The sequence below is a fragment of the Sceloporus undulatus genome, chromosome 2 (assembly GCF_019175285.1).
Source record: "Sceloporus undulatus isolate JIND9_A2432 ecotype Alabama chromosome 2, SceUnd_v1.1, whole genome shotgun sequence".
In the NCBI taxonomy this organism is placed as follows: Eukaryota; Metazoa; Chordata; class Lepidosauria; order Squamata; family Phrynosomatidae; genus Sceloporus; species Sceloporus undulatus.
This window is the reverse complement of record NC_056523.1, coordinates 276,845,602-276,868,625: the sequence shown is the minus strand read 5'-3', so window position 1 is coordinate 276,868,625 and position 23,024 is coordinate 276,845,602. Positions and strand designations below refer to the sequence as shown.

The 23,024-nt window shown below is 39.7% G+C and overlaps 2 protein-coding genes across 2 annotated transcripts in view; both read left to right on the top strand.

Moving 5' to 3' along the window:
- LOC121920968 (leucyl and cystinyl aminopeptidase) overlaps window positions 1-15,662 on the top strand; it is a 38,373-nt gene extending 22,711 nt beyond the window's left edge. The window contains exons 12-16 of the mRNA XM_042448325.1: window positions 1,445-1,629; window positions 6,968-7,129; window positions 8,059-8,199; window positions 9,273-9,354; window positions 11,820-15,662. Of these exons, the coding sequence (XP_042304259.1) occupies window positions 1,445-1,629; window positions 6,968-7,129; window positions 8,059-8,199; window positions 9,273-9,354; window positions 11,820-11,951 (702 nt within the window). The 3' untranslated portion in view covers window positions 11,952-15,662. The remainder of the gene's footprint in view (window positions 1-1,444; window positions 1,630-6,967; window positions 7,130-8,058; window positions 8,200-9,272; window positions 9,355-11,819) is intronic.
- The window catches only part of LOC121920651 (leucyl-cystinyl aminopeptidase-like), a 409,227-nt gene that overhangs the window by 39,925 nt on the left and 346,278 nt on the right, over window positions 1-23,024 (top strand). The window lies entirely within an intron of this gene.

Genomic DNA, 23,024 nt, shown 5'->3' with positions numbered 1-23,024 from the left:
AAATTGCAACCCCATAAGCCTCTGGAAGATATGGTTTATCATTTCAATGTCATTTCACCCCAGGCCTGCTTTAGGTTAGGAAAAGCATCCGGCCTAAAGCAGGATAAGGGGCTGGGGATGGAAATGGCATTTAAATAGTACATTACACTCCCTAAAAGCCATCAGTGCACAGATTGCACCATTTGGATGAGGGGGTGTCCCTGCAGCTTGGAATGCAGTCTGGGGCTGCACTATGAGCTCTGGGAGGCCATACCTTTCCCATTCCTATTAGACAAACTCATTTCTATCAGACCACTTTGTCAGGATTCATCTGTGTATTTACACTGATGGAAGAACCTTCCTTAGAAGAACACAAAAAAGTGACTTCCTTTCCCATGCACTGCCTGTAATGAGATGATCTCCCACTGCCACTTCCTGCTCTCCTTGCCACCCAAAACTCTGTTCTGGAGGATTTCCTACCCTCCTGATCAGATACTAAAGGTGCAGGGATGTTATATACAATGTTTTATACAAATGAATGGATATACAGATGAATCCTGATAAATGTGTTTTGGTGGAAATCCATTTTTCCAGGATCCACCTCCCACCTGTGTAAGTACCCAGTTCAATCCTGGCTTTAGTCTTCAAGGTGCCAGAACATTTTTCTATTGGGCTTTTATAACATATTTACTTTTCAGACTGTCTGACCCAAAATTCTGCAATTTTTTTTTGTAACCACACTTTTATTGGAATATAAGTTTTTGTAGTATAAATACCGGTATAAGTTTCTGTTTTACTACAGCATACGTTTTTCTTACTGTCTCAAAACATAAGAATCTCTTGTTGCATAGCGATATTGGGTTAAAGGTCACTGAAAATTGATGTGCACAGTTTTATACGTTCTCCAGTGTAATTCTTAACTGAGCCAACCATTTGGCCACTAGGCCCTTCGGTGTCTTGCTGAGACTCAGTTTTAATGCCAGGTGAAATTTGGACTGAATATAATATTGGAGTGATATTGTTCAGGCCATTGTTTTACACTCATAGAAGACTTAGATGAAATAGCTGCCAGGAATGTAGTGTGAATGATAAAGAGTGTTTGTTTGTTTTGAATAAACATGTACTGTGGAAGGATGCCATTTAAAATCCACAAGTTACCAAAATCTTCATTTATGCAAAAGGAAATTCTGGAGATCAGGTTCTAATCCCTGCTCAGTCATGGAAATCCACTGGGTGACATTGGGCATGTCTCTCAGTCTCAGACGAAAGTAAAGGCAAAACCATCTCTGAACAAATCTTGCCAGGAAAACGGCCAGGGTTGCTTTGGGGTTGCACACAACAGCAACTTCACTCCATTACTGTTTCTTTATGAAATGATATCATTCATAATCTATAAGTGCTCCCAAAAATATTAACAGAATTTCAGATGCTGTTTGATGGAACCTTTTGCTTTACTGTTTTCCAGTATAAGATAAATGAACTACTTGGGGACAAGATAAACAAACAGACATGGACAAATAATGGGACCTTCTCAGAACAAGAGTTGCAGTCAGAACTATTGAAGTTTGCCTGTTCCCATGGTTTGGGAAAATGTAATGAGATTGCTATTGAGTTGTTTAACAAGTGGAAGCACTCCAATGGTACAGAAAGGTAAAACATAAAAAGTATTCTTTGACTCAAGCTACTTTTGCGTTATAAAAATATTAATTAGCCACCAGTAGCACAAAAGGATGGTACTTTTTTAACATATATAACAACAAGTATCTAGAAATACTTATCTTAACACTTTTTCATTAGTTGAGAAACTTGACTGTACATATAAAGTTTTCCCTCAGGAATTTGCTATGACTGATTAGCTTCAACAAGTTAAATACTTTGGGTGTATAACTGGTGGAGGCAAGGAGACAATTTCGCCACATCCCCCTGCGGGCCGTCCCTCCTCTTCATTCCCTCAAAATGATGACAAGATTGATATCATGCCATTTCCTTGCCATTTGAGCACGGCTGAAGCAACATGAAGTCTTGGGAGTAATATGTGGTTATGGGTGCCATGAGGATGGGGATTTTTGTTTGTTATTTTTTTTGGGGGGGACTTCCTGTGTGATTTTGGGGCATTTGTAATTTTTTAAATTAAAAAAAGAAATATGGGGTGGGTGATTTAGTGGAATTGTGGGGACTTGAGGGCCACAAAAGTAGAGTCCAGTCTGCACTGTGCCCATTTGGATGAAACATGGGTTACTAATTTGGGCATGAGTTCTTAACAAAAGTTTTCAGGCTTTTCAGCAATTTTCTTCATCCTAAGAAAGACCTTTCATATTTTTCCAACCACACAAGTACAGCAAGCTCATATGTTTGCCTTGTTGCATATTGCTTTTATTCAATGACTTTCCCAGGGTTTGGAAACATACAACATACAGTGGTCCTGTTGTATAGGTACTGACGCTTTCTGTGGATGGTGTGTCCGCGTATCTGCAGGGGATCCATTCCAGACCCCCCCACAACCCGTGGATACCAAAATCTGTGTATGCTCAACTTCCATAGCACTCAATGGTGGTGCAGCCACGTGGCCACGCCACCATTGGGGACAATGGCACTTTGCCCCCACCCCACCCGATGCCAGTCTTGCCATTTTCACTATGCTGCAGGTAGCAGGGGAGGTACCTCTTCTCCTCCTCTTCCCCCTCTTCTCCTCTCTTTCTCTGTCATCACGTCACTGTGCCGTGGCTCTTTCCCTCCTCCTCCTCCTCCTTAACTTCCCTTGCCTTCTCCGCCTTCCTCCTCCTCTTCCCTTGTTCCCCCTTCTTCAGCACATCCTCCACTTCCTCCTGCTCTCTTACCCCCTTCGTCGTGCTGCCCTCCTCCTCCTTTTGTTTTCTCCTCCTCCTCCTCTGTATTCCCCCCTCCTCTCTCAATCCTCCACTTTAAATAAATAATAATAAAATAAAAGCTTTATTTATATACCGCCTTCGACGAAACATCAGGGCGGTGAACAACAATAAATATAACAACAATACAGCATAATAAAAACATACAATTAACTAAAAACACTTATACCAGATCACCAACTGCTACCGGGGGGGGGGGGGCATTCAGGGAGAAAAATCAGGGGTAGGCCTGCTTGAAAAAGAACGTTTCAACCCCTTCATAATTGGGCCAGGGAGGTTGCTGAGCAGAGCTCAATGGGCAGCGAGTTCCAGAGGGTAGGGGCCGAAGTGGAAAAGGCCCTCCTGGTGGTGTTGACTAATCTAGCCTCCGGAATTCTTAATAGGTGCTGCCCGGTGGATCTGAGTGTGCAGGGCGAATTGTACAGAGAGAGGCGGTCCTTAGTACCTGGGCCCAAGCCATTTAGGGTTTTATAGGTTATAACCAACACCTGTATTGCCCCGAGGCAAAGCAGCCAATGTAAGTCTTTTAAGACGGTGTTATGTGGCTGGTCCTAGATGTATTAGTGACCAGTCTGCCGCCATATTCGCACCAATGCAGCTCCGGTTATGGTACAAGGTTGCCCCATGTAGAGCGCATTGCAGAAATCCAACCAAGAGTTACCAGAGCGTGTACTACTGTTTCAAGGTCCCTCCGGTCCCAGGGGGCACAGCTGCGTATCACGCCGAAGCTGATAACAGGTGCTCCGGACGTCGCATCCACCTAGACGTAAGGTGGAGCAACGAGTCAAGGAGCACCCCCAGACGCGTACTGAGTTCTTCACAGAAGCGTGATCCCGTTCAGGACAGGTGGAACCACCACCGTCCCGGGCCAGGAGAACCTATCACGAGCACTTCCGTTTTCTCTGGATTCAGGCTGAGTCTGTTTTCCCCCATCCCATCTTCTGCCAGACAGGCCACGGAGGAGAGATGCCATCCCCGGTCACTGCATCAGTCGGAGACATAGAGAAAATTATTTGGGTGTCATCAGCGCGCCCCATGTCTCCGGATGATCTCTCCCAGCGGTTTCATGTAAGTTAAAAAGCATGGGAGAGAATGGCCCCCTGAGGGACCCCAGATGTTAAGGGCCTCCTGTCGGAGCACATGTCCAGCTGCACCATCTGGAACCTCCCAGAGAGATAGGACCAGAACCACTGGAGCGCAGTGCCCCCGATTCCCCCTCTGCCAGGCGCTCCAAGGTACCATGGTCTATGGTATCGAAACCGCTGAGATGTCTAAGAGCACCAACAGGGACATGCTTCCCCTGTCATGCCCAGACGAGGTCATCGACCAAGGCGACCATGGCGGTCTCAACCCCATAGCCTGCCCGAAGCCGGTTTAAATGGTCTAGATCCGTTTCATCCAGGATCGATTGAAGCTGGATCGCAACCGCCTTCTCGATCACCTTACCCAAAAATGGCAATAGCGATACTGCCGGTAATTGCTATGCATCAGGGGGCAGGAGGGCTTTTTAATAAAGGTCTACAGTGCCAATTTAGGTTCGATGGAAATCGCCCCCCGGAGTGTGTTGATGATCCGGTGCAACATGAAGTTACAACCGGTCCCCTGAGCCGCTAGCCATGAGGGACAGGGATCGAGAGAGAGTCACTTCCTAACACTTCCAAGATCCTGTCCACTCCTCGGTACTACAGACTCAAGTGATCCAGTTTAACCAAGTCCACGGAGGCTCTGGGCACCTCTACTCTGGTTTCTTTCTATATGGCATCTAGACCTTCGTTATCCGAGAGATTTTATCCGCGAAGAAGTTTTTAAATTGGTCACAGCAGGCCTTAGAAGGTTCAAGGATCGGTCGGGGCAGGAGGCTGAGTTAGCTCCCTCACAACCCGAACAACTCTGCCGACTCGGCGGACGCAACACGTGCACCATAGAACGAATTCTTAGCTGCACGTATCGCCTCTCCATGTCCTTCAAAAAGATGGTCTAGAGAGTCTGGTCAGATAAGCGCTGGTGTTTCCGCCACGGTGCTCTAGCCGTCGCAGAAACCCTTCTTTTTGCCCGATCTTCCGTATACCAGGGCTTCCTTTTGGAAGTGGTCTGAGAGGGCGCTTGGGAGCGATACTGTGTATAGCCCTGGAGAGATTAGTATCCCAGATGTTTAGTCAGGGCATCAACAGAGTCACCGTCGGTTCCAACCGTATACCCCTCTAGGCTCTTGGAACCTTTTGTGTTCCATCAGCCTTCGAGGGTGGACCATTTTATAGGTCCGCCACCCCCGGGGAGGCTGGGTAGAAGCCTTGATTTTTGCCTCCACCAGGAAATGATCCGTCCATGACAAGGGGGAAATATTGATATTTCCACCCACGGAATTTCCATGTCCGTACAAAAGACCAAATCGAGTGTATACCGCAGAATGCGTAGGCCCCAAGACCAGTTTGACAGGCCATGGCTGCATGGTCTCCATGAATTCCCGAGCCGCACCAGATGGAACATAGTTGGCCATGAAGGGGATGTTGAAGTCTCCCAGGACCAGAAGCCTGGGGACTCCAACATCAGCTCCGAGACCAACTGTGTCAGCTCGTTAAGGGAGTCTGTAGCGCACGGGGTGGCCAATAACCAACAGAACCCCAGACTGTCCCTGGCCTTCAGGGTCAAGTAAATACACTCAATATAGGAAGTTGACGCACATGGTCCTAGTTAGAGACAAGATGTTCTTTTCTCCTTCTCCTCCCCCCTCTAACTCCTTCTGTTGCCCTGTCGCTCCTCCTCCCCCTCCTCCCCTCCTCCTCTTCTCTTACTTCCCCATTCCCTTCTACTCCTCCTCCTCCTTCTCTTGCCATCCGTGTCTGCTCAAATCCGCAGATGACAAGTCCGCGTATACAGAAGGCGCGACAGTACCAGTAGTAGCGCGGCTCCAGGGCTTACTACACCCCATATCATTCAGTAGTGGTGCATGCTTGTGAATGTGCTGATACAGACATGCACATGTCACTGCCATTGAATAATAGGGCTTTAGCTTACACATTTTTTCGTACTGACAAGGGGCCAGAAACTGAACCCCATGGATGAGAGGATCCACTGTACTTAAAATGCTTCAGTAAAAACACGATAAAATATGCATAATAAAATGCAAAAAACTCCTAAAAACCATTAAAGTGGTACCTCGGGATACGAAATACCCAGGTTACGAAATTTTCGGGATACGAAAAATCCCATTGGAAATCATTGTTCCGGGTTACGAATGTTTTTTCGGGTTACAAGAAAATTTTTGGTGCTTTTCGGCGCTTTTTTTCGCACGAAAAACGCGGCTTTTTCCCCATTAGCGCCTATGGCAATTCGGCTTACGAAGGCTTTTCGGGTTACGAAGCGGCCGCGGAACGAATTAATTTCGTAACCGAGGCACCACTGTATATTAAAGCACCAATTAAATAAGTTAATTAAAAATACAAGGCGAATAATAAGTAGTAAAATATTTAAAGGGTCAGCATGTTCTTTTTAAGACATTACATCATATTAAGCAAGCAATTGCTGAAGACAATTAAAGGCAGTTACCAACTTCCTCCAAGATCCTTCTATGAATTCAACTCTGTTTTGTTTGTGAGCCTGCATCTGCACTGCAGAAAAAAAATCCAGGTTGACACCACTTTAACTGTCATGGCTCAGTGCTATGGAATTCTGGGAATTGTAGTTTGTTGTGTCAGTTGCTCCAAAAATAGCATTTGTAGTGGCATACCAGTATCTGAATCACTCATGATGTTGTAGTGGTTCCTACAACTACAGCATAGTCCAGGAGCTAACACATAGGTTTTTCAAGGAACAGTATGGTACCCCAATGGAAATGTGAGTCACCCCTTTCTCTGCACTGAGTGGGTCTGATATATTTTTTCTTGAATTACAATGTTTCATAGTATATAGCATTGATTCATAGTTAGCAAATAACTGAAAAGTATTGGAGTGCAAGTTTATATTTCATACAAATTGTTTTATTTCTTTAAGAACTCTTGAGAGAAGTTATCACTCATCCTGTTTCACCTCATGCTTTGATGTGGATGTTCTTTTAGTCTGCTCTCATAAAAATTCTCCCTTTCTTCCCCCCTCTGTCTCTCTAGCCTGCCAACAGATGTTATGAAGATTATATTCATAACTGGAGCAAAAAATGAACCTGGCTGGGATTTCCTTTTAAGCGTGTACTATTCTTTGGTTTCTGAACCAGAAAAACTCAAAATCCTTGAAGCTCTGGCCAGCTCAGATGATGTTAAAAGACTGAACTGGTATGAAACCCACCCGACACACCTAAAATAACTCTAACCCTGACTAGCTGTTCCTTTCTACTTTGCTAATTATGGCCACCTTTTGTTTAACCAATTGGATACCGTTGATTCATTGAGAAGAGCATAATGCAATGGGGAAAATAAAGTAGATGTCTCTTGCCTACAGGTCAGGCTTGAGCATATATAGTTCACAAGTGTGTGAAAACAAAATAAAAAGAAAGTATTTTAAATATGGGAGTGGAAATCAAGGAAACTTGCACAGCTTGAATAAATAATAACAATCAAGTACTGCTTGTGCAGATGTTCATTTGGTCTTGCTGGAAAATAAAAGTCTATGCTTATGTGTTCTTAGAACAGACATCCATGTACCTTATGTGTAAACTGGACAACAAGGCAACTAAATTGATCAGAGTTTTAAATTAGAGTACAGTATTGTTTCAGGGTTCCATATAGAATTATTATCAACTCCTCTGAGGGCCCAAACAGACAGGCCAAAATAAAGCTGCTTTGGGTCACTTTGGAGGTATGCTGTTTAAATGACATACACATCTTAAGATGCCAGAAGCTGCACCAAAGCTGTGCTCCAGTTAGGACTGGAGCGTGGCTTTGGTGTGGCTTCCAGCCTCTTAGAGCACATGCATCATTTAAATAGCATACCTCCACAGTGACCTGAAGCAACTTTATTTTGGCCTGTCTGTTCGGGCCCTGAATTCTCCTGTGAATGGAAATTCATCTAACACAAAAGACTAAAAGTACTCCCCCTGCCAGGTTAGAGTCTGAAGCATTATACCTACTTTTGGACAAGTAGCCAAGTAACTATAAATAGTTCCTGTTTTACTATAAATTGTCTAGTTCAGGTGACATATTAGTCAGGTCTCTTGGAAGTATAGCACTGTGACTATAAACTGTCTGTCTGTTTTCTTTTATAGGTTAATGCAGACAAGCCTGGAAGGAAACATAATCAGATCACAGGATCTTCCAATTGTTGTAAATACAGTCAGTCAGAATTTGCCTGGGCATTTGTTGGCATGGGACTTTGTCAAAGAGAATTGGGATCAGCTTATAAAGAAGTAAGACCTTTTTTGAGTTCTCATAATAAATCATGTGTGTAACCCAACACCTCAAAGGTGTTACATCAGCACTTTCAAATCTTTGGCCTGTTACAGACTGCCAAAATAAAGCTGCTTCAGGTCTCTTTGGAGGTATGCTGTTTAAATGATGCATGCATCCTAAGAATCCGGAAGCTGCACCAAAGCTGCACTCAAGTGCTTTGGAATGGAGTGTGGCTTTGGAGCAACCTCCGGACTCTTAGGACCCATGCATCATTTAAATAGCATACCTCCAAAGAGACCCGAAGCAGCTTTATTTTGGCAGTCTGTAACAGGCCTTTGTTCTTCTAAATGCTTTGGACCTCCGCTCCCATGATTCTTGATAGTTGGCCACGCTAACTGGAGCTTTTGGAAGCTCTGAATGTCTTCTAACAAAGAGACGTTTTTTTTAAAAAAAACAGAAAGACAATGCTGTTATGTATCCTGCCTAGATCTGCACTAGTTCCTTGGATTTATGTAATTGAAACTGCTTTTGTCACACCATATGTGACTAGAACACTGATACTGAAGTGTCTGAGGCTTAAATACCCTAATGGCTTAAGATCCCTTCTGATTTTGGAAGCTAAGCAGGGTCATCTCTGGTTAGTATTTGAATGGAACACTACCAATGAATGCCAGGTTGTGTAGGTTGTATTTCAGAGGATGGAACTGGCAAAATCCCTCTTGAGTGTTCCTTGCCTATGAAATTCATGGGATCACCATAAGTCGACAAGTGACTTGAAGGCACATATTCACATGTACTGATGTGTTTAAATTGTCTAAATTTTAAATTGTCTTCAAATTGTTTAAATTCTCGGTACAGTTCACATGATTTGATGTGATCACTTTAAAACAACTGAAGAAGAATGCTACAAGTTGATAACATTTATGTTCCTTCTACTTGGAAGGATATGCTGGCCTGAAAGCTGGTTCCTTATTTTTAAAATTTTATGTATTGTATTGATCATGAATTTCCAAAACATATCAATTATCATTTTAATTAAGTATGCCTTAAATATATGTTTGTAATATTGATTCGTTTTCCTAAATTTCAGATTTCACCGTGGATCATACACCATGCAAAATATTGTAATTTCAACAACCTGTCAGTTCTCCACCCCAGAACATCTTCTAGAGGTTTGTTGGATAAAATGTTCCTAAGAGTATTAAGATGCAATATGAAATAGGGAACCAAGATTTTGCAGCATGATAGCATTTCAGTTTCTCTTGCTTGTAGATGTTTATTTTTTTCAGACAGCAATGTAGAATTATAATTCTAAAATCATAGAAACAACTGTCAGCTAATTCATTTATGCTTATCATTAGGCATTTACAGAAATTTAAGAACTGAAGATACTGTCTTTAACTATTGAAGGCAGTCATCTTAGCTGTTAAGTTTTGTAAAATAGTCTGTATTTTCAGTATATACAAAGTATAAGGCTAAGTTATAAATGTATAAATCATTAAAATTTAAATGAAGATTCTCTTTCCTGTGGCTTCCTTTCTTAGGTAATTATAGGAAAAAGTTATTTTGGCCTGTTACAGACTGCCAAAATAAAGCTGCTTCGGGTCTCTTTGCAGGTATGCTATTTAAATGACGCATGGGTCCTAAGAGTCTGGAGGTCGCGCCAAAGCCACACTCCATTCCTAAGCACTGGAGAGCAGCTTTGGTGCAGCTTCCAGATTCCTAGGATGCATGCATCATTTAAACAGCATACCTCCAAAGAGACCTGAAGCAGCTTTATTTTGGCAGTCTGTAACAGGCCTTTATTTGCCCTGACATTTTCAATAGGTGGTGAAGGAAACTAGTGGATTAATTCTTTGCTACCCAGTCAGACAAGAACCAAGTGCAAAACCAGCTACATTTAATAGTATAGAAGCTAGCTCTGCTTTTCTTCCTTTTAGATTAGCCCCATTTTGTTCTTTCACTCCTTCCCCTGTATTCCATTTATGTGCTTTTGTCCCCTCTGTTAATTCCCAATAGCCTCCAGATCTTATTGTTCATTTTTTTTCTTATTTTTCAAAAAAAAAAAAAAAAAAGGGTGGGGATGAGGGGAATCCTTCCTCCTTCTGTTCCGTCTGGCCTTCTGTTCTTCCCCTGCACCCTTACTGCCCCTTTTGTGGGTAACGTTATGACTAAGCTGACGTTTGACAAATTGCCTTCCCATAAGAAAGAGAAAAACAGCAGATTGCCTACCTGGCATGTTCGATTTCTCAGAAATACTTGTGCACATTTCACTGGCTCCTGAGGGAGCTATTTAGAGTTGTGCTGGACCTATTCAATCACTGCCCCCAGGCAATTCTGGCTAGTTCCATGACTGACCTTCGTTTAGCCAAACAGCAAATTGTCTGTGGGGTTTGAGAAAAGGGCTATGGCATGAGCAGATTGAGCATCATCACAATGCAAAAGAGGAAGGATTGAGGATGGGGAAGTACAAGGAAGTAGAGCCTAGATCCAGAAATGTTCAACTACATTCACTACTACTCCAGTCCAATGCAGATAGAGATCTTTGCCTTCATTCAGAATAGGAAACTGCACAGGTTCTTCCTACATTTCCTCTCTAGGGCAGTGGAAAGCCAGGATGCCCTTCAGTCACCTTGACCTCTAGGCCTAAACTACTCCTTCCAGCAGTTCCTCTCATTTCCACAGTACTAAATTTCAACTAGAAAGATCAGAGGTGGTTTCCACATTAGCATTGCTGGCTCTCATTTTCCAAAATCATCCACAAGACCCATGCTTTCTTCCATGTCTTCCACTTTAGGATTTTGTCTAGTTCTTTTGTGGTTGCCCTTACTATTCCTAGTCTGCTTCTGATTTCTTGATTGTAGTCTCTGTTCTGATCAGTGTTTGATCCAAGACATGGGGAGCCTTTAACTATTTAAATTTCCTCATTATCTATATTGAATTTATGTAAATCCTCTGTGGTCCTTACCATTTATACTCGTGTACAAGTTGACCTCATGTATAAATCAAGGGAAGATTTTGGGGTCAAAATCATGGATTTTAAGTCGAGGGTAAAACTTAGGAGGCTATAACAAAGGATGGAAAGGGGAAAATATTACTTCCATTCCTCCTTTTCTGGACCTCTCTTGACCACCTAACACAGATTCCCAGGTGCTGGAGGAGAAGTTTTAATGTCACATTGAGAAGAGAAGCAAGTGGCATTAAAAGGGGTGTTTCTTTGATGGGAAGAGAAGTCTTGCAAATCAGATAGGAAGGGAAGGAAGTGGTGTTAAATGAAGTGTTTCCTCCATGGGAAGAGAAGCCTTGTAGATTGGACTGGGAAAGGAAGTAAGTGGTGTTAAAAGAGGAGTTTGTTCCATGGGAAGAGTAGCCTTGCAGATCGGACTCGGGAGGGGAACAAGTGTATTAAATGTGGAGTTTCTTCCATGTGAAGAAAAGCCTTGCAGGTCGGACTGAGGGAAGAGCTGGAGAGAAGTTAGGGGACTATATTATTAAATGCTACTTTGCACATGAATTTTGCTTTGATAAGAGGTGTTAACTTACAAATGAATGTCTCCTTCTATGGCTACAAGCATGGACTTTCAGCAGAAGTTCCCAACATCCCATTTTTGACCTGTGTATTGTATTACTTTTTTAGGTCAAGACTTTCTTTGAATCAAAGTCAGAGGAGACTTTTCAACTGCGGTATGTCCAAGAAGCCATTGAGACAATTCAGTTGAACATCCAGTGGATGGAGAAAAACCTGGCAGAACTGGCAAAGTTGCTATAGTGATGACAGTTCCAGGAGTGCTTATATTCGCCACTTGAAATACTACAACTCCTGTTCTTTTGTTTCTGCAAAGGGTCAGGGTTGAAAATGGGTGATGCAACTGTCTTTGCACTGTGAGAGGGTTCTAGTTAGCTCAGGGTACATCTTTTCCTATACTGGCTCTCTTTGAAGGGTTTGTGGACTTGATATAGTTATTGATTTAAGGGTATGTTCATTCATTGACCAAACGTTCACAAAAAACAAGGACATTATAGGAAAAACCAGTTCCATTTTCTTCATACTGAATGACAAAACAGAAACAAAAGAGAGCAAGACAAGAACTCTCCTTAGAGCTGCTTATTCTTTGCAAAGCACTGTTTAATTAGCCTTCCTCATTGTTCATTGCTTCTTGAATTGTAAATACTATACCTGCTGTGAAGTATATGGGTTTTTAAATTAACATGATTATAAACAGCTGCTAAGATGCACATAATGGAGGAGAGCAACTAAATTAAAAGTTGGCTTTTGGGGAGTTCTAGATCTTGGTTTATCAAAGTGTCTTCTAGAAATTATACAGATGTCAGAAGTATATATCTATAGATAATATAAGCAATTATTGATAGAAATGTTTATTTTTGTCTGCAACATAGCTGGGTGCTATGGATACCACACACTGAATAATTCAAAGAGTTTTTGTAAAGACAAGTAAATGTTGTGTCATTTAAGGGGAGAAATCTATGCTGGAAAAGAATGCCAGATAAACTGTCCAGTAGCATCTAAATGGTAGTTTGGAGAATCTTTTTATATCAAGAATTTTTTGGGATGAAGATTTCCTTTTTCCTAAGGTTCCCAAGGAATTCAGGATTACTTTTTATGAATGTTTATTTTTTCATGAGCAACATCACAAGCTAGAATTATTATATTATTTGAATTTGTACTCAGAAATTAGTCTTGATCAAAAAGCTTTCAAAGAGTTGCTGTGTTTTACATCCAAGATACTGAAGAAGAATTCGGCCAAATTCAGCTCAGATATCTTCCTGATGATGCTATCAGACTTTCCAGATCACTTGTTCATTTCATTTACGTGCCAAATAGCATGTATTACACCATTGTGGCAGCACAGAATTGTCTGTCTGGAAATTCTATGGCTTTGGTATAATTTCAATATACTGAAATCAAGATGTTTTACAATTACTTGTGGATACAGTCTTTTCTGAAAATAGTCATGACTATTCTTTGGCCAATGTCAAGCCATAAGACACTTCCAAAACATTTTCACCAGCAATAAAATTGTCAAGTTTGGCTGTGTAAATTATACCACATTTATGAAGCTCCTTCCATGTCCAGAACATTTATGGTGAAGTAGACAACAAGCACTTGGGGGTCATTCCCTCCTCTCTAGATACATGCATATGGTGCATACAGCTCCATAATTGTAAATCTCTCATAAAAATAATATGGTGAAAATGAGTGGGATACATAGTTGGTTTAAGTCTTTCATTCACTTTCATGTAGAAATCACAGACGTCTGCAGTTGTCTTCCCTTTTGGAACTACTTTCTGATAGTTCTTGGTGGTGTCAGTATCAAGAAGAGATGTTTTAATAGACATGCAAAATCTCCTTCTCCAAATAAGCTGTCATTATAGAAAGATGTGGATGACAGTTTGAGTTCATCCTTCAGTCTCAGAATGGGAAAACTCAGTCCCTTTTGAGAGGAATATTAAGGTATATATCTGGAAGTCCAGACAGACGATGGCAGATTTAGAAGTCATTCTAAGAATTCATAATTTATCCTGCATCATTAGGCAACTGTTCACTAGAATGGCATAGAAATCAGCCAAAAGCCATGTTTCGAATTTTTTCAGGCTAGGAGCTGGGCTTGCTTGCAGTGATTAGCCTCATATGCTACAGTCACTTGTCAGGCCTTCTTGTGGATGACATCCCTTCTGCTGGTTTGACAGCACAACCTACTGTGGAATATTTTCCAAAGACTATTATTTGTGTTGACTGCATGTGGTTGGGCAGCCTGTGCATTCTCATCCTCAAAAGTAGTTGACTCAGGAAGAACAGTGAACTTAACTTGCATGGTCCTTCTGTCAATTAGCAGGCAGTCACTGGAATGGTGTTGAATAGTGCATACAGATGAGCTGAAAAACATAGCTAATATCTCCTGTAATGTTTGGAGTGGGAGCCAAGATTTTGTTGCAGTAATTAGACTACACAATGCAGTCACCTGTCAAATCCACAGCAAGTTGACTTTCCAGTGCTGCTACCTTTTTTATGTGGGGACGAGAGTCTTGAGAGGATTTTTTCAGTATCTCATTGGTCATATTAATAACTTACAATGTTGACTCCTGTCTTCCTAGATCCCTATGAAAATTCCACTTTCGATTGGGGTTGTTTATAGCACTAGAACAGTGTACAGACAACTGTTACGAATTAAATGCCTTGATGCTACTGATTTTATTTCATACTTCTCTCAGAGGATATCATGCAGATAAACCTTTTTAATCTCTGTTCCCCCTATGCCACATTGCTATATAGTGCAATATTGGAAAGCTTACTTTGTTTCTGCATGTATTGCCTTTAATTTAAAAAAAAACCATAGTTGAAGCTGATTCATGGTTTTTCATACATTAATATGAAAAGTGCAAAATGATGTTTTTGAACAATTTGGAACCAGTGTGAATGAGGTTAGGATGCTCACGTTGCACTCACAATGAAATCTAGCTGTTAAAACATGAATTCAGCACCATCAAAAATGCAACTTCCAAAAACCCTAATCTGCTTAAAATAGTAGCTTTTCAACTAGACTGAAAATTCTGAAGAGAGAAGGAAAATATATTTAAATGACTTAATGATGTTCTTTTGAATACTTCTGCATCACTAATAGACTGAAGGCAAATCCATCAATATTAAGTAGTACCATTTTTAAAAACTGGTTGAAAATTTCTCATCTCCATATAACCAAAGGGAAAACATTACCATGTATACACTCTTTTTCTGGGAGGAAAGGCCACCTTGATTGCTAGGGAATGAGTTAATAGTAGTGCTTTTCTTCCTGATTTGTATTCCATTGGTGTATTTTATCCTGTGCACTGTTCCTCTAGTTTGCTTTTTATAACAATATTCTTGGGCAAAATTCTGTATGATGGCTGCTACCTTAATTCCTCTTTGACATCATCTGACACTGTATCTTGGTCATAAATATATACTTACATGCACCTGCTGCTGGAAGCATGAACTATACTTGAAAATGCGGCACATCTGTATTCTAGAATTATGAACATGGTGTTTAATTTAAAGCACTGTTGTTTTAAGAGTATTTTTCAATTATTTATTTTTGTTAGGAATTTTCCATTATCTCCAACATTGTTTAAATAGAAATGTAAATTCAAATTTGTTTGCCCATTTCTGAATCTGAAATCCAAGCCCTTGTAGAAACAATTAAAACTCTTTTTCTTTCTTTCTGCAAATACATATGTAATCAAGTTTGGACTGTGAACTGGAAGCGAATTGGAAGTCTTGCAGCTGTGTATGTATTTGTGTGAGAGAGGTAGATAGGGAGCTGTAAGTGACAGGTCATGCTTATTTTGCCTTAATATAGCCTGCATTTTCTTACTTCCCCTTAAACTGTGGGCCCGAACAGACAGGTCAAAATAAAGCTACTTTGGGTCACTGGAGGTATGTTGTTTAAATGACGCATGGCATCTTAAGAAGCCAGAAGCTGCACCAAAGCTGTGTTCCAGTCCTTAGGACTGTCGCATGGCTTTGGTGAGGCTTCCAGCCTCTTAGGACATATGCATCGTTTAAACAGCATACCTCCAAAGTGACCTGAAGCAGCTTTATTTTGGCCTGTCTGTTTGGGCCCTGTGATAACCTTTTAGAAATATGTGGTGCATACATGTGTTCACTCTCATAACAAATGTACATGCATGATTCTGATACCAATCTTGTTTTATCATTGCTCGCAGCAGTGGGGAAGGAGCAATTTGTATTGGAATTACTATGAGTGGGATCTCAAAGCCTTTATGATAGTAAAATTAGAGAGAGGAATTTAGTCGAGGCCCATGGTCTACCCTGGGGGCTGCACCTGAGGCTTTGTGAAGCACAGATCATATACTCCCTGCTCTGATGTAAAATTGACCAAACAAACAACAACAACAAAGTGAGGGATGAGCACCTATTTAGTTACAGCACCCAGTGCACCTACAGCTCTTTATGTGTCAAGTTTGTTGTATATGTGTTACGTTTATTGTGTTCACATTATTGCACTTCATATAGATACGGGCTATTGTCCAAAGAGAAGGGGATGCTGCCCTCCACAGTGGTTGTATTCTATACTTACCTGATAAGAACATGGACTACTAGTGACTTAATATGTAGATGTTGGGGTTGGGTGCAACTATATAGTGTTTGCAGGTTCAGAAGCAGGGCCAGCAGTCACAGTTGACTTCACAAATTCACTGAGAGTGTGAAGTGTAGCACTGTATGTACAGGGCTTATTGTCCCATTACATAGAGATTGTATCATCTGTTCTTATCCTTTAAATGATTGCCAAGATCAGTAAGAACAGAAATGACAGCCATTTTCAGGTTGTTTTGGTGGATGGTACAAAACTTCCTTTAAACTCCCATCCATCCTGGTAAAATGAAGCTTGAATACTGAAACTGGCTTTCCAGACAAGTTCTGAATGCATGTTGTGTTTTCAGCTACTGTTACTTTTTTAGTTTTTAAAATGCTGTACGAGGATCCAGCTTTTTTTTATTCTCCAGGTTTCTGAGTGGAGGAAAGTATCCAGATTCTTGGGATGGCAGGTGAAGCAGTCCACCATGTATGGGTTTATCCCCATGTGCCAACCCAACAAGGCAGGAGTCAAAGTTCTTTTTAGTACAACTTCTCATTCTGGTTTCTAGAAAATTGGAGGGGGAAATGGCAGCTTGTTCAATAAGTGCAGCATACTATGTGAAAGTCACACAGTAGGTTAAAATGCATCCAGTGTTCAGAGAAAAAGCTGTTTTTCTTTGTGCCTTCAGACACAGCCCATGTGTGTGTTTGTGTATAACAGTCCTTTTTTCCTCTTCTATGTGGTGTTTACAGATCCATAAACATATGCACATACATAATAGCCAAAGTATGGTGCATGCTCCCTTTCAAAGCATACAGGACTAGCAGTGCATACAAAGTGTACAATGACCAAGTTAATTTGTTTTTTCACAAACTTACTGCCTACTTGTATTTTAAGTACTGTATAACAAGATCTGGAAGGTGGTTGTGCAGGAGGTGATATTTATGTAGTGGATCTCACTGCTTTAAAAAGTTGACTGCTCCGTTACATGTTGCTATATGTGGATTCAGATGTGCATTGTAAGGATAAAACTTATAGAATGTGGCCCTTTTCCCCCTTTTACTAGGTGCATGCTACAAGATAACAATCCCAGAACGGATTTGCACTTACATGTGCATTTCACCTGTTCTCTCTTAGAACTGTCCCCCTTCTGATAGTTTGGCTTTCTTCTGAAAGATGTTATCTTTCATGTACTCTGAATTTTTTTTTAATTCCCTCATGTTACTGTACATTTTTGTATGTACATTTTTGTATGTATCTCACAAATTGAGATCTCTGTGTGAGCAATGAGATATTATTCCTTATTTTCCATTTCAAAGGCTGATTTCATTTAGATGCATTTAAAAATCTGTTCTGCACATACTTAAAATAATTGTGTGGGTATACTTTGGGAATTACGCCTGATTCCTTCTAGTGCATTGCTATCTATGAAACGTTTACAGTGTGTTATCTTTTTAGAGTAATGTTTAAAGTATTTTTCCATTTAAATGTTTTTCTTTGCCATACTAAATTCTCAGATTATAGTTTTCAAGGATTTAACCACCCTATAATTGTTATTTTTCTTAATCTTGTTTGCTGTAGAAATACAGATATTTACATCTTTTTGCATTTCTTTGATTGAAGCAACAATCCGGCATCTTTTAAAAGTTAGTCATGGCAGTTTGTAGAAAATTACTGTAAAAATCTAAAATGGTCACATATTTAAAAATGGAAGTTGGTATGGATCATTGAAAGCCATTGAAGGCTTTTTATTTAGAAAGGCTGAAAGAAGAGGTAGCTTTGAGACTAAATTTATATCGGGTCTATTGAGAGGTTTTAGTTCTTTTCATGCCAAGAAGATATCCAAAATAATTATGACATTTAAATACTATATGAATATGGAAAAGAATTATATCATTGTGTTCAGTACCTTAGAGAAAGTACAAGGTACAATCACATAAAAAACAGTAGCACTCCCAAGTTGTACAATATTTACCTTGGAAAAAAGGACATGTGTGTGTTGTACGTGTATACAGATATTATGCAAATTTGTGGTTTTCCTTAATTTGTAAAGAAATAAAGCCTATTTTCTTATACTTTGAAAAAAAATGGTATGTATAACCAGCACTGACTGAAGAGCATGTGTATTGCAAACACTGTTGCATTTCTTTTATTTTGTGAAATAAAAAAATAAAATCTTTTAAATACAAATGTGCATGTCTTTCTTATGCCTTTATTTTTTTTAATTTTATTTTTATTTTCCCTTTTGAAACATAAAATCTCGATTCAACAAATTGTTGTCAGGATTACATACTTCATGTAGTACATAGCCCTTCAGTTTTTCCCCAATTACTTCCATCTTCCCATGTCCCGCCCTTAAGATTATTGTTCCCTTATTGTCTGTTTATATCAATAAATCTGTAAACCTTTGTTTTAAGTCCATCTGAAATTTCGTACGTCATTAAATGTGCTAAGCTCAATTAACCATATATATATAATCCAATACATTCAATCTACTAGTGAACCTCTTCTTTATAACGATCTTGGTTTACAAAATAACAGTATTGAATACCAATCTCTTTCTACTCTGTCACTGTCCTTTTGTCTCACATATGCTGTGAGTTTATCCATCTCTATTATGTCCATTAATTTTTGGAACCACATGTTTAAATCTGGTATGTCATTTTCCCTCCAATATTGAGCAATTAGTAGTCTTGCCGTTGTTATCAAATAAAGTAATATTCGTCAGTATTTTCTTTCAATTTCTTGTGATATTTTGTTTAGCATATTTAGTAAATATATTTTTCGGTTGTTATGTGTATTTGTTTCTAATAAATTTTCAGTTTGGGGCAGCGCCACCATACATGAAACCATGTACCTCTTACCGCTTGGCATTTCCAGCATAGATTTGATTTCTTCTCAATCTTTCTTATGCCTTTATACTTTCCCCTGATTTTGTGAAACACAAATGTATTTAAGATGGTTTTAGGTGAGTGAGATTTTTTTAAAAGGTTTTTTTTTTAAAGGTTAGCTGTTTCAGTCAAGTCAACAGACTAAATTATGAAAGACTTTATGAGCTGAGGTATTTTACCCATTTACATAAAATGTTCTTAAGTTTCAAGCCTAGAAGATCTTTTGCCTGTAACACACACTTACTGTGATTTATTCTATAACTTATTTATTTATTTATTTATTTTATATCCCACCTTTCTCCCAAGATGGGATTGAAAGCAGTTTAAGAATACTTTTTAAAAGATTAAGTTAAAGCATTAGTTCACAAAAGTTAAAAAAAATAATTAAATAACAATTTTATTTTTTAAAACATGATTAAAAACAGTTTAAAATGTATTTAGAATGTTATTTCTAGTCATTAAGTACACAGTTTAGATTGTTTAGTGTGGCTGGTTTACTAACAGTTCTTGTGGTTAGAACTGAAAGACACCCATCCACCAGATTGAAGGATTTTAATGTTGTTGTTAACTGCAGTCAAGTCGGCCTGGCGATCCTGCTCAGCACTCTTCTCCAGCACCACATCTCCAATGAACTGTTTTTCTTTTTATCTGCTTTCTTCACTGTCTAGCCCTCACATCTGGACATAGTGATGGGTAATATGATGGCTTGGGTGAGTCTAACTGTATATCTTTGCTCTTTAAGATATTGTCTAATTCTTTCATCTCTGCCTTTCCCACTCCAAGTCTTCTTTTGCCTTGGTGCAGTCTACATTCTGATCAATGTTTGATCCAAGGTACATGAAATCTTTTAGCTATTTCAATTTCCTCATTGTCTTTGTTGAATTTGTATAGTTTCTCCATGGTCATTATTTTTTGTTCCTTTATGATCAGCAGCAAACCTGCCTTTACTTTCATCTTTGACCTTCCTTAGTAATTGTTCCAAGTCTGTTTTCCGCTAGTAATATGATGTCATCCACATCTTACGAGTGTTGATGTTCCTTCCTCCTATCTCCACTCCTCCTCCTTTAAGCCTGCTCTTCGTTTGATGTTTTCTGTGGTTTATCATTTTCCATGGTTTATCATTTTAAAAAAATTATTCCATTGCCATTTTGTTCTTGGCTTTGGTATGGAAAGTAATAATAATAATAATAATAATAATAATAATAATAATAATAATAATAATAATAATAATAATATGTTTTATTTATAGACCGCTATTCCGCAATGATCATAGCGGTGTACAGTAAAAATTGCAATACAATACAATACAAAATACAAGGTGACAGTCAAAGGAGGGAGAAGTCTCGTCCTTCAGGCAGTCCCTGATGTCGCTCGGTCTGCCTGATCGCTCCCTCTGTAGAGTGCATTGGACTATCAGGGGACAAAAAGTAGTGAAGAAACAAAATTGTATTTAGGCAAGGAGGCAAATCAGCTCAGGTTTATGGAGTCTGATCTTTTCAGTGGACAGAATAGCCACTGTACAACCAATTTTACTAAGCAATAATAGCAGTACTGGGCTTCCTGACAACATTTGCTGACTAATGCAGTCAAACAAATGGCGTCCTACTTCTCAAGTTGAGTTGCATAGTAACCAAGGCTGAATATGTTTGATTGGTATCTGAAAAAGAAAATCCTACAAATGCTTACTCCTGGTAGTAAAAACAATGACAAGCAATTTAGTGCTTTCTGTGACATCTAAAATAGGCTGTTGGGGGTGATTACTTCTAACATAGGTCTGGACCAAGAGAAGCTGCTTGGCTGTACTTCCGTTGTTGATATCCATAGGTTGACAGGTTAGGTAGCAATGTCTGCTGCCATACTGCAGAAATAATGCAGTTTGACACCGCTTTAGCTGTCATGGTTCCATCCTATGGGATCCTGGGATTTGTACTTTGTTGTGGCATCAGAGCTCTCTGATAGTGAAGGCTAAATATCTCACAAAACTACAAATCCTAGAATTTCATAGCATTGAGCCATACCATTTAAAGTGGTGTCGAACTGCATTAATTCTGTACTGTAAATGCAGCCTTCGAGTAGATCAATAGGGTCTAAACTATGGATGTATGTTCTGACAGATTCCAGACTTCAGATTTCACCTTACGTCAGACACTCACTGTCACAGGAATAAAGGAAAAGGATTCTGCCTATTGTAATTTTTCTGCTATGCTGGGGGTGGGGTGGATTTGTTTTCTGCACATTCTTCCTTTCAGGGATATCCTTGTTATCATGAGACTGAGGGAGAAAGAAGGAGACTTGAAATCCTGTGTGGCCCTCATGTGAACCACACAGGAAGAAGAAAAGGCACTTTTTATAGCCTGTCCACCTCCCAAGATCTGATAACTGACTGTGTTTAATTATCAGTATAAAATTCAAACCAGCATACTTCTGTCTAAAAGAAAAAATAAATAATTAAACCAGGATTTCTTTTTCTTTCTCAAGTGCTCCCACCTGGGGGAGATGGTTAGCCAACCTTACTTCCATCTAGTAAACAAACCTTTCAAAAAGTGAGCATTGCCTATTCAGTGTTGTAGCATCAAGAGTAGATGAGGTATTTAAAAACTGGAGGACTGGTTAGAAAACTTAAAGCATGAAATGCAAACACAGCTATGCTAGTAAATCAGAGATGTAAACAGATATGCTTTCTGCAGCAAGAACCTCCTTTAGCTGTCTTAAATCTCCAGACTTCTTCTTCTCTTTCCTGTGTGTTTGTGGTTTTCAAATGCTACTCAAATATCTGATTAGTGTGCTCTATAGTTAAGCTACTTGGCTTTCTTAAGCTTGCCCTGTGATTCCTCCAGAGTTCTTCATGTTTGAATCAAGCTGTGCATTCCTTAACATAACATAAAACAAAAGGGAAGCAATACTGGAGCATTTTTTTTAAAATCCACATTGTTATTGAATGTGACCAGGAGATCAGCTACAAATTGTTAACATCTGAATTTCAGCACTCCTCAGCTTAAAACAAAATCATTCAGTAGCAATATGGAAGTTCAACATTTTTCTTCTCCCAGAGCTAGCTGTGCATTCAAGTGCCATGGGCTGGCAATACCACTTCTATTCTAAATCTGCAGCTTCCCCCCTTTTCTCTTTAAGGAAGGATGTTACTGGGTACGGTAGTGACACTTTCAAAACAAATTAGAAACTGTTTTTAGGTCACAATAATGATTTCACCTCAAATGACAGCCTTAGGCCTGTGCAGTGGGAAGCTCAAGACATCCTCACACTATTCCTAGGATACTACTTCCACCCAAGACTTTTACTGGATCAACATCCACTACTTCTCTGTAGAACTGTTCTAGGTGTTGGGATCCAGTTCACTAGATCTCTGATAATATATGTACTGTTCTAAGAAGTTGTTGTTGTTGTTTACCTTCAAGCCATTTATTACATATAGCAACCCATAGGTGAACCCATCATGGGGTTTTCTTGGAAAGATTTGTTCAGAAGGGGTTTGCCATGGCCTTCCTTTAAGGCTGAAAGAGTATGATTTGCACAAGGCCCAGTGGGTTTCCATGGCCAAATGGGGATTTCAGCTCTGGTTTCCAAAGTCATAGTCCAAATGTTCAAACCACTAACCCACACTAGCTCTCTAAGAAGCCATTATCTTTGTTCACACTTTGGCTAATAGATTAGGATTTGTGAATGTATCCCAGCTCAACCGTCTCTGCTTCCAGTATTCCCTTGAAATTCTTTTGTTCCACAATAGCCACTTTTGAGGCCAGTGGCAAAATGTTTTGTGCATTTAATTTAATTCTTTGATCTTGTTTTGTCCTTTTGATTATACTTCTAATTCTGTATTACTCTAAGCCATCTTAA